Source organism: Dipodomys merriami, unplaced genomic scaffold (assembly GCF_024711535.1).
Source record: "Dipodomys merriami isolate MVZ:Mamm:240054 unplaced genomic scaffold, mDipMer1.0.p SCAF_328, whole genome shotgun sequence".
In the NCBI taxonomy this organism is placed as follows: Eukaryota; Metazoa; Chordata; class Mammalia; order Rodentia; family Heteromyidae; genus Dipodomys; species Dipodomys merriami.
Window position 1 is genome coordinate 62,266 of NW_027204804.1, and position 13,268 is coordinate 75,533.

At 43.6% G+C, this 13,268-nt stretch overlaps 1 protein-coding gene across 2 annotated transcripts in view; it reads right to left on the reverse strand.

Moving 5' to 3' along the window:
* The window catches only part of LOC138841698 (exportin-6), an 87,944-nt gene that overhangs the window by 18,730 nt on the left and 55,946 nt on the right, over nucleotides 1-13,268 (reverse strand). The window contains exons 10-14 of one of the 2 annotated variants that reach the window (XM_070042476.1): nucleotides 12,622-12,730; nucleotides 11,640-11,729; nucleotides 9,871-9,940; nucleotides 5,480-5,639; nucleotides 3,274-3,366 (exon numbers count right to left, since the gene is read on the reverse strand). In XM_070042476.1, the coding sequence (XP_069898577.1) occupies nucleotides 3,274-3,366; nucleotides 5,480-5,639; nucleotides 9,871-9,940; nucleotides 11,640-11,729; nucleotides 12,622-12,730 (522 nt within the window). Of the gene's footprint in view, nucleotides 1-3,273; nucleotides 3,367-5,479; nucleotides 5,640-9,870; nucleotides 9,941-11,639; nucleotides 11,733-12,621; nucleotides 12,731-13,268 lie in introns of both variants that reach the window. The other variant, XM_070042475.1, reaches the window with a different exon arrangement.

The following is a 13,268-nucleotide window of genomic DNA, read 5'->3' on the forward strand; positions in this document are numbered from 1 at the left end:
TAGGAGACTAAGCTTTCTTTCCATGGACTGATTCCTCTGAAACATCAACAAAATAAAACCTTCCTCCTGTAAATTATTCTCTCAGATACTGGGGCACTAGCTATGTCAAAATAGCACTAATACAGACTTCCAAGTCTTTGGAATCAGAGGCCTTCAATCTAGCACAGTTAGGGCTCCCAAGGCTGGGCGGGGCTTGTATGCTCCCTGCAGTCATAGGGAACAACTCATGTTCATGAGCAAATTGGCATCTTTCTCAACAGATGCCTCACAACTTTCTCTAATTCTTAAAGAAGAAATCAGCTTTTTAAAAAGTTGTAAGATCATGAGGAGAAGTTTGTCTTCCCATCATTTACTTAATTTGCAGCTCAGGAATGCTGTATAACAGGAATAGGCAAATCATAAATCATAGTGTATGTACTGTAGGCTTTGTAGGCCATCCTCCCTGTCATAACCATTCAACTCAACCATTCAACAAAGGCAGCCATAGATGATACATAAATGAATGGGCATGGCATAGATAGTAAACTTGAGTTAAATAAAAGTCACAGGTGTCCACCATTTGGGACAAAGCTGCTGCCTTGAGCTCCAAAACACCAGCTAAAACTCAAACACAAGTATCAATCACGGTCGCCAAGATCAAACTAAGCTGCTCACTTGATGATCCTAGAATTCAGGATTAGAAAGCTAACAACAAAATTTCCCCAGTCAGGTACTTTCAGGGCTGGGAAGGTGGCTCAGTGGTAGAGTGCTTGCCTTGCATGCATGAGGCCCTGGGTTCGATTCCTCAGTACCACATAAGCAGAAAAAGCTGGAAGTGGGGCTGAGGCTCAAGTGGTAGAGTGCTGGCCTTGAGCTGAAGAGCTGAGGGGCAGCACCCAGGCCCAGAGTTCAGGCCCCACAACCGACAAAAAAAAAAAAAAAAAACCCAAGATAAAGAAGTTCCCTCTGCCTTGATCCTTTCACAAAAAAGGCAATCACTTTCTTTGCTAGTATTGTCTCCCTGTCCCTACTTGCAGAGAAAGTACTTTGAGATGACCATTTCCTCTCTTTACTTTTGTTTCTTCAAACCTTTTCTGTCTATAAAAGCAACCTCCTCTACCCAGCTCACTGAAACATTATATTCTAAAACTGAAAAATAAAGGCAATTAAGATTTTTTGCTGAGCGTAGGCATGATGGTGCACATCTGTAATCCCAGCGCTCAGGAGGCTAAGCAGGATGATGATGAGTTGAGGCCAGCCTGGACAACATAGAGAGACCCCATCCCAAAATAAAAGTAAAAGGGGGCTGGCAATATTAATTGAGGAGTGGTAGAACACTTACCTAGCATGCTCCAGGTTCAATCCCCAGCACTACCAACGCCTCAAAAAATCTTTTAAGTTGTAATTTTGTCCTTTGACACTTTATTTACAAAAGCAGGAAGTGGACAGAATTTGGCACATAGCAGGCCTAGTGTAGGGAATCTCTGGGATAAGACTCAGCCCTTAGGCCCTCTATCTCTTCTCTTTGCTGCTTTCCTAGTGGTTTCCCCTATCTATAGGCTTATCAAAGTGTAATCCTAGACGTTTTGCTTCAAAATAACCCAAGGGTCTTCTTTATTATGCAAAAATCTTGAGCCTTTTGCCATCTTACCAAAATCAGAATCTCTGAAGGAACACATTCTCTGTATCCTTCTCTGTCTTGCTTTTGATACTGTATTTGTTTTGGTTTTGTCCACAACTCTAGCTCACAGCTCTTATACCCCTTATGATGCCCTAAGTTGACCATAGCAATACTTTGTTTTAAAATATTTGGCCTTTTGTCCTTCGTTTGTCCAACTGCTTTAGAGCAGAGTGAAAGGTAGTATTGTCACCTACAGAACATCCTTTCAAACACACCTAAACACACCTTAATAGTGAGTTCATAGCCACAGGATGGAAGCCTGGCTACCAGAGGAACCTTGGAACCAGCTCAGAGTGGAACCTTTTGGCTCTCTAGTAATTTAATCAGCTAACTGTACTTCCAGAAAAACCAGAAGCTCCTGGATGAGCACACACATGCAGGGAGGCCAGCAGAAGCCGCTCTACGAGTATCCTCTTGCCCTAGCCATCCTATCTTATACTAGTAGTAATCTGGAGGTGGTATCAGATTCCATAGGCAGAGGGCTCAGTCACTGAGATTGTCCTCTTCTTACCATTCCCATGCCAGCTGCAGGCTCTGTGATTACAGCCAGCAGCAGTATGTTGGGATTCCCACAACCTTCTCCTCCATTTTATTCATTTTCTAGAAAGGGCCACTACCTCTAGTGGTGTCACACTGAATTAGACAGAAACCCTCACAAAACTCTCCCCAGCTTTTTTACTCTCTCTGTTCATTTCTAGCTCTTGCTGCTCTTTTCTTGCTCTCTTGCTCTCTCTCTTTCCCAGCCACGTGGAGTGCCACCTGAATACCACGTGAGTGCTCTGCTCTTTTCTCTCTCTTTCCTCTCTTCCCAGCTCTCTCTCATTCCCAGGCCTTTCCCAGCCACGTGGAGTGCCACCCTTGCCTGGTCCAAGCAGGTCTACTGAATAAACCTACCCCTTATCTGAAAAAAAAAAAAAAAAAAAAACTCTCCCCATACCCAATCTAGTGTCTGAGCATCTTGTGAGTATTAAAGTATTTTTATTCACACACTTGCAGTTGCAGTGATTGATCTATTAAAAGATACAAAGGTGGGCTGGCACTGGTGGCTTATGCCTGTAATCCTAGCTACTCAGAAGGCTGAGATCTGAGGCTCATGGTTTGAAGCCAGCCTGGGCAGGAAAGTCCATACTACTCAGATAAAAAGCCAGAAGTGGTGCTGCAGCTCAAGCAGTGGAGAGTTATTCTTGAACAAAAGGAGCTCAGGGACAGCACTCAGGCTCAGAGTCTAAGCCCCAGTACTGGCAAAAACAAAACAAAACAAAACAAAACCTACGAAGGTGTCCCCACAGCAGTCCTGGAGGGCCTTGCAGCCTCCCCTCCCTAACTATAAGCTTTCCTCGCCTGCAGTTCCGCTGCTTTCAATGCCTATTCTACAGAACCACCTTCTCCTCCTGGCTCATCATCCAACAAATTCCACTCCCTCCAGTACCCTGTCTCAGACACACAAGCCAATACTCTCTCTAGAATATTCTCTTATTAGAATCTTCATTCTACACTTAGAGTTTAAGAGTCACACCCCTAACCCTGGCACCACTACCCCCTTCCCTCTATCTAACTGTCTGAAGGCAAGAATGTGGTCTTTCTTAAGGAGGCACGTACACCAATCTACTCACACATCAATGAGGTCAGGTTTCAACACCGATGGCACAGCTGTTTCAATGTTGTACAGTTTAATCTGAGATCCATATAGAGTGACTTTAACCAACCTGTTGGCAAAGAAACAGGTGAAAATGGACTTTAAGGATAAGGACAAAAATGAACAAAACTGACAAGGTACCAGCAAAGAAATGCCCTAACCGCAGACTTTTTCAAAACAAAAGAATCCACACTAGACCTTTAATTTTACCCAAAGAAAATAATCTGAGACAGACATGATTTCTGTACAAAGACACTCACTAAAATATTTATGGTACCAAGTCTTAAAAGAGCTGGGAATGTGGCTTAGTGGTAGAGTGCTTGTCTAGCTTGCATGAAGCCCTGGGTTCGATTCCTTAGTACCACATAAACAGAAAAAGCCAGAAGTAGTGCTGTGGCTCAAGTGGTAGAGTGCTAGCCTTGAGCAAAAGAAGCTCAGAGACAGTGCCCAGGCTCTGAGTTCAAGCCCCAGGACTGGCCAAAAAAAAAAGTCTTAAAAATAGAATGGATATAATGGAATATATTACATTTAATTTTAAAAAATGCTTAGAAGACTATTTAATGACTATGGTCAAGGTATTGTAAATACAAAAGGGCTAACAAATGCTTGTATATATATTAACCACATTGACTAGTTAGGTCATAAGAAAGAGCCTTCTTTTCACACTGTAATCCAAATGCACACAAATAGCAAGCATTGCTCAGCACTGACAGGGAGAGAGGCATACATAGGACTTATAAGATAATGACAAGGGATCTCTGATACACTCTCACCCCAGTTATAATGACTGACAGACATGTCAGTATTGCTCGAGTAAACTAAAACAATGGACATCTAATCCATGGGTTCCATATCCTATCCCAGCTAAAAATTAGTGCAAATGAAGACAGACAAACTGGAATTAGACATGCTGTTGTTTGGCAAGAGCATAGCAGTTAAATTCCATGGGCTCTCTCTCTCATAAACCATGTAAAATGGACAAGGTATACTAACTACCTCTAAGCCACAATTGACTCAAAAGTACAATGGCAATACTGTTTCTCTACACACAATAAAATTAAATAAAACGTGCACACCCACTTTAAAAAATTTCCTACTATTGGCCAGGCACCAGTGGCTCACATCTATAATCCTAGCTAGTCAGGAGGTTGAGATTTGAGGTTTGCAGTTCAAAGCCAGCCCAGGCAGGAAAGCCCATGAGACTCTTATCTCCAACAAACTACTCAGAAAGAAACCAAGAAGTGGTAATATGGCTAGCCTTGAGCACAAAGAGGCTCAGGGACAGCATTTGGGCCCAGAATTCAAGCCCCAGGACCACGCACACACACCCCCACCCCCACCCCGCAAAAGAATTCCCAATATTGTATGGTGCTTTTACTGTTAATATAACCTGGCTTTCAAGGAACTTAAAATTTTAATCTTTCAAGGGTTTAAATTTTTTAAGCTAAGAAATTAACAGTTAAAGAAAAACTGGGTGTGGACAGAAGTCAGCTACTGGGACTCAGTGCATGCATGTGACCCAGCAAGGAGCCTATTTGCACCCTTGAAAGCTTAAGGACTCTAGGTCTTCAGGCTGGACTCACACATAGCCAGCTTTGATCTAATCAACCCTTGAAATGGTTTGAATCTCTTACGGTTTACCTGTGACTTTTAGAGTGCAAGTGTGGGGAAGAACTGTGCAAAGGAAAACCTTCCCCCGTCAAATGCAGCCACATTTCATGCAAAGATCCAAAAAAGAGCAGGTATGAAAGGAGCCAGGCTGGACTCACTCTCAGGCCAGGCCCCTAAGGCACTGGACAGACCACAGACAACTTTCAACTCTGGCAGTGAGCTGCCCACTTGTTTTCTTCATGCTGTTAAATCATGTAAGGAAGGACTGGACACTGACTCCAACTGGCTCGTTCCAATCCAACACCATTTTTATTATATCTCTACACATCAGTGAGGTAACAGATGTGTCCACTGCTCTGTTACATGGTTGGCTTATGCTAAGCACCTTATTTAACTCTCATGATAAATGGTTCCCCTTCATTTTCCATATGAAACAAGTGAAGTTCAGAAAAGCTAACAGTGAAGCCCCTCTCAGAGCTGGTGCCAGAGACAGGAATGTACACGCAACAGCTGTCCCGCACAGAAGGGGAGGTAAGTTCTGAAGAGGGCGAGTTCTAGGGCAGCCCGCCTACCTCTCTACGACTGTGAGGGCGTCATTAAAGCGAGCAGCAAACACGTCCCCAATGAAGTACTCGGCCAGGCGGCCCACAGCCTGCAGCAGAGAGCTCAAGTCTCGCAGGGAGCAGTGCAGGCGCCGGCAGTCGTTTTCCGCAGTGATGTTCAGCCTGTGTCCTGGAACGTAACATACCAGTCACTTCAGTCATTACAGACTGCGGTTCCTTCAGACCAGCTGCCGGGGACAAAACCAATTCACCAAACCTAGCCACCTACAGATTGCTTCCCAGGACCACGCAGGAACACTGGGCACAGCTTCCACCTAAAAGTCTATCCACATGTGTTGCCACAGGAGGGACAGAGTGGAAGGGAAGGAACAGAGGGCCTCGGATACACTAACACAGAGGAATTCCATCCTGATGCCTCTAAAGATGGTAAGGTATTGATACCAGCAAAACTGTATATACAAGAAAACACACTCAGGGAGGCCTCATCAGTAATGTGCACAACACGGTCCTATTTCCAGGGCAGAGCTGCTACTCTAAGCAATATGCCAAACCTGCTGCCTGTGCCCACCACTGTTTCAGGATAAACCCCTAAGGGTTGAGAGGCCTGCCTTGCTAAATGACAGGGCTGTGCTGCCATGCAATTCACCGTTCTCGTGGCAAAATTGGAATGTAATAAAAAAAAAAAGTATGGTTCTAGGCCCCTCTAATCCCTTTTACTCTCCTGAGAATCCTTGCCATCACAATCTCTCCCCTCTAAACTTGCCCTGATTCATCTGGCAAAGCATAGTGCCTAGAATAGAAAGTAGACTGGAAATGCTATGCATTTGAAACTACTAGGCTGAAACATATGAAATTGCTGACCACTGACTACTGCACAAAACTGAAAGTCCTTACAGTTCACCTCAACATATATATGTCATGGAAGGAAGCATTGTGTTGATCAAAAGGGCAGGTGGTTCTTTCCTGTTCTGTCTGAAAGGCAGACAGACAATAGAGGCTAGACGTATCCAAAATGCTATCTGCCTCCAGTCTAAAAACCTATCTGTCCTGCCACAAAATTATTCAAGGTACCAACTATAGTGGGTGTGGGAGGGGGAGTGAAGAGCTGTTCATATTGACTTGCACTTTTTTCCATTCTGACTAAGGCTTATATTTCCCCCCAAAGCACAGAACATCTATAAAGTAGAATCTTAAGTGAGATCATGCTACATGTAAGTTTAGAAGAGACTTTTGAAGTATCCTCTAAGTCATCCTGAAGTAGCCTAAACATGTTCTAAGCTACATCCAAAGAACAGCTCCTCTGCAAATCGCTGCCCGGGGAGGGGCATCTTAATGGAAAGTATCATTTAATTTTCTTGTTTGAGGGTCATGAGGGAGGGTGAAAGCATGAAAATTAGTGCTTAAAGTATTCCACTCCAAGAGAACAAACAAGTCATAACCCCAAGCAGCGCAAGGAATGAATGTTTATATATTGTAGAGAAAACAATGCCTTGTCATGCAAACAAGAAAGCTTGCATGCTAAGCAAAATAGTTATAAAGAAGTTACTTCGAGGGGCTGGGAAGGTGGCTCAGTGGTAGAGCGCTTGCCTTGCATGCTTGAGGCCCTGGGTTCGATTCCTCAGCACCACATAAGCAAAAAAGAAAAAAGCCGGAAGTGGCGCTGTGGCTCAAGTGGTAGAGCGCTAGCCTTGAGCTGAAGAGATGAGGGACAACACCCAGGCCCAGAGTTCAGGCCCCATGACTGGACAAAAAAAAAAAAAAAAAAAAAAAAAGAAAGAAAAAGGGGAAAGAAAAAAAAAAAAAAAGAAGTTACTTCGAGCTGAAGGAAGCTATCCATGACGAGTGGCACAGCCACATGTAAAATGGATACAACACCAAAGAGTTTCCTAATCCACTAGACAGATAGTGAGAGTCAAGGATGGCCTGCAAGGAGCACAAGTGCCATACAACAACTGTCAGGAAATTGCCATGCCATACAGATGTGCTTGCCTTGGTTTTTCCTGAGGACTTGGAGACAAGATCGGGGTTGGCATGGTAACAGTAAGTACATCCACTCTTCCAAATATGAATGTACTAGCAAAGCAGGGAAAGGCGGGCTCTGAGCACACCCAATGGTCTCCAATGATCATAGCAGCAGCAAAGGTGCCTTGACTCCCACTGTCACATGTGTCAGATGAGACACTAGAATTACAGGCTGAAGAGCCAGAGATACAGCTCAACAGAGTGCATATGTGAGGCCTTGGGTTCAACCCCCAGCACTAAAAGCAGGGTTTAAAAAAAAAAAATAGTAGAGGCTGGGCTTAAGTCAATGCAAATGAAAGGAAAGAGGCCACAAGCTGTGAAGAGAAAAGATAACATGATTTCTATTGAGAGGCAGAAAGGCAGACCAATATAGCAGGGAAGTTATTTGGAGGGGCAAATGGCCATGGGAACCAGGGAACAAACTGTACTCAGCAATTTCAATTTTTTTAATAGCTTTCTGCACTGGAAACTTGGCTTCTGAGCCACTAAGGCATGAGAGAATGCTTTGTCATGGAGAAGAAAGTTCATTTTAAAGCAGGAAATAAGCATTTCACTGGCCTGAGAGGTTTTGCCATGCGATATGCACCACAGATCAGTGCTGGGAAAAGATTTATAAATGCTCTGGAAGAGCCAAATGTTCTGTGAAACTGCCAGTAAATGGGTTTCAATGAGGACAGGTATGTGATATTTAATTTAGTGGAAATGTATTCTCTTTCTAGAATGTGAAGCTCTGAGTTATCAATAGTCTAAAAAGGATTAAAAAATACCCACCGCAGATTTTACCTAGACAGACTCACCATAAAGATGAATAGGAAATCTAGGGTCAGTTGTGGGTGGGGACATTAACATAGTTGATATTTGTTATAGATCAAGAATAATGGTGTAGGCTCATACTTATAATCCTAGCTACCCAGGAGGATCATGACAAGGCCAGCGTAGATAGCAAAGTTTACTAGATTCAGTCTCCAAAATAACCAGGAAGAGGCTGAGCTGGATGCCTAGGCTTGGGTGGCAAAATGACAGAGGGAAGGAGGGAAAGAGGGAAGAAGGGAAGGAGGGAGGGGAGGGAGAATAATGGGAAAGGTATAGTATTGTACATCTGTAATTTGTAATGGTCTGAGGCCATCTTGTTTCAAAAGAAACCTACAAACATACATATTCACATAATGTTCTTTGGGTCTGGAGGAGATTCTAATTTGGGTTAATGGCTCTGAGGGAGAGATCACCTGTGCACAATTATTCCCCATGATGGGGATTCTGGAATGTTTAGCATTTGTACATTCAAATGATTTTTCATTAGTGATGACAGGCATATTACAGCCATGTTTGTTTTGAAAAAATGCCTTTTGAAAGTTTGTGTAAGCCACTGAAAGCCAGGACCAGTATCTGCCAAGCCCCATCAGCCTCCTGGGGCTTACTGTGTTGTTTTCAAAGCTAACAGACATGGAAACAAGCCCTCTGGGGCCACCAGGAAGGGCAGCCTCAGAAAGAGCAGGGAGAGGACCAGGGGAAGCACAGGAAGCTGTCCTCTGAGCAGCTCGGTGCCTGCCACTGAGACAACAGAAGGGCTGGAGGTCAGGACCAGTGTACCTCCTGCAAGGCAATGGCACAAGGAGCAGCAAGTGAATTTGCAGAAGGAAGACGGCAGGCAGGAAGGACACCTGAGGCTCAAGTTACAGGTGTTTTCACCTAGCAGAAATGTCAGTTATGTCAGCTTTTCACCACTCCCATCCTGAGACTAGCATTAACCAGCCATGTGACAGTGGGTCTTGGAACGTCAGTGTCCTCTTCTGTAAAACTGGAGTATGAGTAGCAGTGCTTATACGTTACAGGCCAGTGGAGAGAATGCAACCACAGGGAAACACAATGCCTGACATATGATGAGTACTCTATAAATGGAGGCTATTTTCAGTATTGTCATCAGGGCGGTCTGTAAAGCACAGCCCAAAGGCTCTGCAGCTCTCCTCCACAGGGAGGGGGGAACCATCCAGGTAGGGGGTTGAACCATCCAAGCAGGGTACTGCACTGTGAGCATGCCTGCCTGCTCAGAGCAGCTCCTCTATTGTAATTTTACCAACCAGACAAAGAGCACATGGCAGGGAAGTGCAAGGCCTTTTCCTTTTCAGTAACTCTATTTGAAAGAACATAGAATATTCTGGGGTTTTAGTAAGTACTACTTCTTTGCCCCAATTAGCTTCTTTCCAAACTTTTCTTTGTAAATCAATGTCAGCCCCTACAGCTTCTCTGCATCAGGACGATTTAAACTTCTGTTTAGAAGTGAGAATTGTGGGGAAGAGGAGCTACAGAGAGCAGATTATGTTATTGGTCCATTTTTTTTTTTAATATTAGGTTAAATTTGAAAATAAAAACCAATTTACCTGAGCCTGAAGTAACTACAAACTGCTGTAATCCCAAATAAACTTCTAAGTTGTCTTGAAGAACTGGGAACTGAAAACAGAAAGATTTTTTAAAAATCATAAATGCAAGTTTTAACAAGTTTTTAACATTAAAACATCAAGTACCTATGGAGAGCGGGTCAAAATCCAGAATTTTTCTCCAAGAACCTTTATATACAGCTAGGAAGAGAGGGCTCCTTTTGCTATCCACCACCTACCCCATTTTTATAGTTGAAACTATTATGTAATGTACATAATAGTATGATTTGGGTGGGGGGGGGTCAGTTCTGGGGCTTGAATTCAGGATCTGGGCACTGTCCCTGAGCTTCTTTTGCTCAAGGCTAGCACTCTATAAAAGAGCCATAATGCCACTTCTGGCTTTTTCTGTTGATGTGTTACTGAGGAATTGAACCCAGGGCAGCTTCATGCATGCTAGGCAAGCACTCTACCACTCTACCAGAGCCACATTCCCAGCCCCATAGTATGAATTTTTTTTTGAGCATGGCAAAGGATGCTGGGATATGACTATCACATTCCTAGCAAGAGACATCAGCCCCCAAATGAGAGCTAAGCTTTGAGAGCTAAGATGGGGCTGTATTTCGCCTCAAGCACAAAGGGAAACAATATTGCCCTTGAAAACAATATTAAATTATGCCTTGTTAATATGCATAGCAAGGTAAAAAGATAGGCTACATGATTTGAAAGTCAGTTTTCACTGTTCACACAGCAACCAAGACTTCATAACTAGAGCGGGCTCTTTCTGAAGCTGCCACAAACATCACAAATGAAAAAGCAGCATTTTCCATAGAACACCATGCAGCTGGGTCGTATATACAAAAGCTAACTCCAGTAAGTTATCTTTCCTTAGAGGAAGATATGAATTTAATGAAATAACCACTATTATAAATACTAGTGTAACTGGGTGCTGGTGGCTCACGGCTGTAATCCTAACTACTTCAGGAGGCTGAGATCTGAGGATCTGGGTCCAAAGCCAGCTGGCTTTGTGTCTGAGCTCTATCATCCTGACCACCACCTCCAGGCTCTGGCGTAAGTACTGCTGCCATTCTGTCTGCTGCTATGGGGAAACAAGGGCATCAACTGAATCCTGTCCTCTTCTTTGGTTTTGGTCTCAGACATACAAGTGGAGCTGTGGCTGAAAGTGGTAGAGCACTAGCCTTGAGCTAAAGAGCTAAGGAACAGCACCCAGGCCCTGAGTTCAAGCTCCATGATCAACAATAAATAAATAAATAAATAAATAAATAAATAAATAAATAAATAAATAAATATTCATTTAATGAAATCAACATTATGACTGAAGAGCACAGCACAAAAACACAGGCAGAGGACTAGCAATGTGCCACAGGGAGTTGGACAGAGGCCAGCTTCGCAGCTGTGTTGTCTGGCCACCTTCACTCTACTGATGGAAGGCATCAAGGCATTTATAAAGTAAGTATTATCTTCAAGATTAGACTGAGCTTCTAAAAGTTTGCAAACAAATGTTAACATCAAAAAAGTAGAGGTCTTTGCTGTTTAATAAGTAATCATTAGGGTCAGAAGTGTAGCTGAGTGGTGAGGCATTTATTTGCGTAGCATTCCATGAGGCTCTAGAGTCCATCTCCCGCACAGGAGAGGGCTAAGTTATATACAGATGCACATAGCAAGAGAGGGCGAGACAAAGAAGCATATGCCATACATGCTACACGGACAGGGAACCAATCAGATTCTTCCTTCCCCTTCAAATGATGAGTTACCAGAGTTGAGAAGGCGTGCGTGGGAAGAAGCTCCATCACCTTGGCCACCACCTCCAGGCTCTGGCGTAAGTACCGCTGCCACTCTGTCTGCTGCTGTGGGGAAACAAAGGCATCAACTGAATCCTGTCCTCTTCCTTGCCACTCTCTCTATCTCATGTCTGGTCTCAGACACAAAATTTTGACGAAATAGAGAATGATAGAACTAGGTTATTTGACACTTTAAAAAGCCAGGCTAGAATTATTCTTTAACCCAACAAATTGATTTCATAACAAGCTATTTCCTCAGAACGCCATAATCTATACAGAAGAACCCACTTTTTCTCCTGCAGGCATAACAGTACAGAGAAAAAAGAGTCACCTGTGAAAGGTTTGGAAACCTTTACTTTGTCCCACCCATCGGGATCACTCCCCCCTTTCCACAACATCCAAGGATAAGTCTATGTATACATACCTTACTAAATCAGGGCCCTTATGGTGTTGTCCACAGGCAAGTGACAACCTTCCTTGGAGGCCTTTCAGCAATTTAAATTCTGTGGCCTCCATCCTAGATCGCCAAAGCTAAAACCTGTTTTAACAGGCTGTTCCAAAACAGAATTCCTTCCATTCTAGTTTTTTCTATTTTATTCTATTTTAATTTTAGTCTTATCATTTAAATATCTCTAATTTTCATCAGTACCCAGCCAGGTATTCTTGATGCTCAGGTAAAGAATGGAGGCAGATATTCAAGACAGGACACCAAGTTCTCACTAAACCACCTCCCTCACTGTACACATAGGTATAAATGCCAACTGAACATTTTTTTTTTTACCATCAGTAAGACAAAGGAAAGCAGTAGGAGATAAGAATGTCAAGTATACAACTCAATTTGAAAACAACTCTGACTTAGTTTCCAGAGCACAGAGTCACAGGATGTAAGCCTCCAGTCTGGTTGCTATCAAAAGGGAACACCGATTAAGGGTCAGTTGGGGGTATTGTCACTTACATCATCATCCAGAGTCTCATCATCTAACTCCTCAAGCTGGGCCTGGTTGTATCTGAATTGGATACGATTCAACACTTCTGTGAGCAAGAGGATCAGGGCATCTTCGTACCTGTGTGGAGCAGAGACATCAGTGTAAGGAGGCTTTTATTTAGCCTAGAAGGGAACAGTGCCATAGACAATGCCTCACACAAGAAGCAGCTAGAGTCCAAGGGCTGGCAAGGGTGCATGCAAGTGAAGCAGAAACAGCAGTATTTTTTAATTAACTGTTCTGGGGACCAAATGGTTTTCTTGATGCACTTTTTTTTTTTTTGGGGGGGGGAGGTCAGTTGTGGGGCCTGAACTCTGGGCCTGGGCACTGTCCCTCAGTTCTTCAGCTCAAGGCTAGTGCTCTTCCACCTGAGCCACAGTGTCACTTCTGGCTTTTTCTGCTTATGTGGTGCTGAGGAATCAAACCCAGGGCCTCATGCATGTGAGGCAAGCACTCTACCACTGAGCCACCTTCCCAGCCCCGATGCACTGACATTTTACTTTTATAAGAATAGGCCTTGCTGGGCACTGGTGGCCCATGCTTATAATCCTAGCTACTCAGGAAGCTGAGATCTGGGGGTTATGGTTCGAAGCCAGCCAGACCATTTGGAAAGCCCATC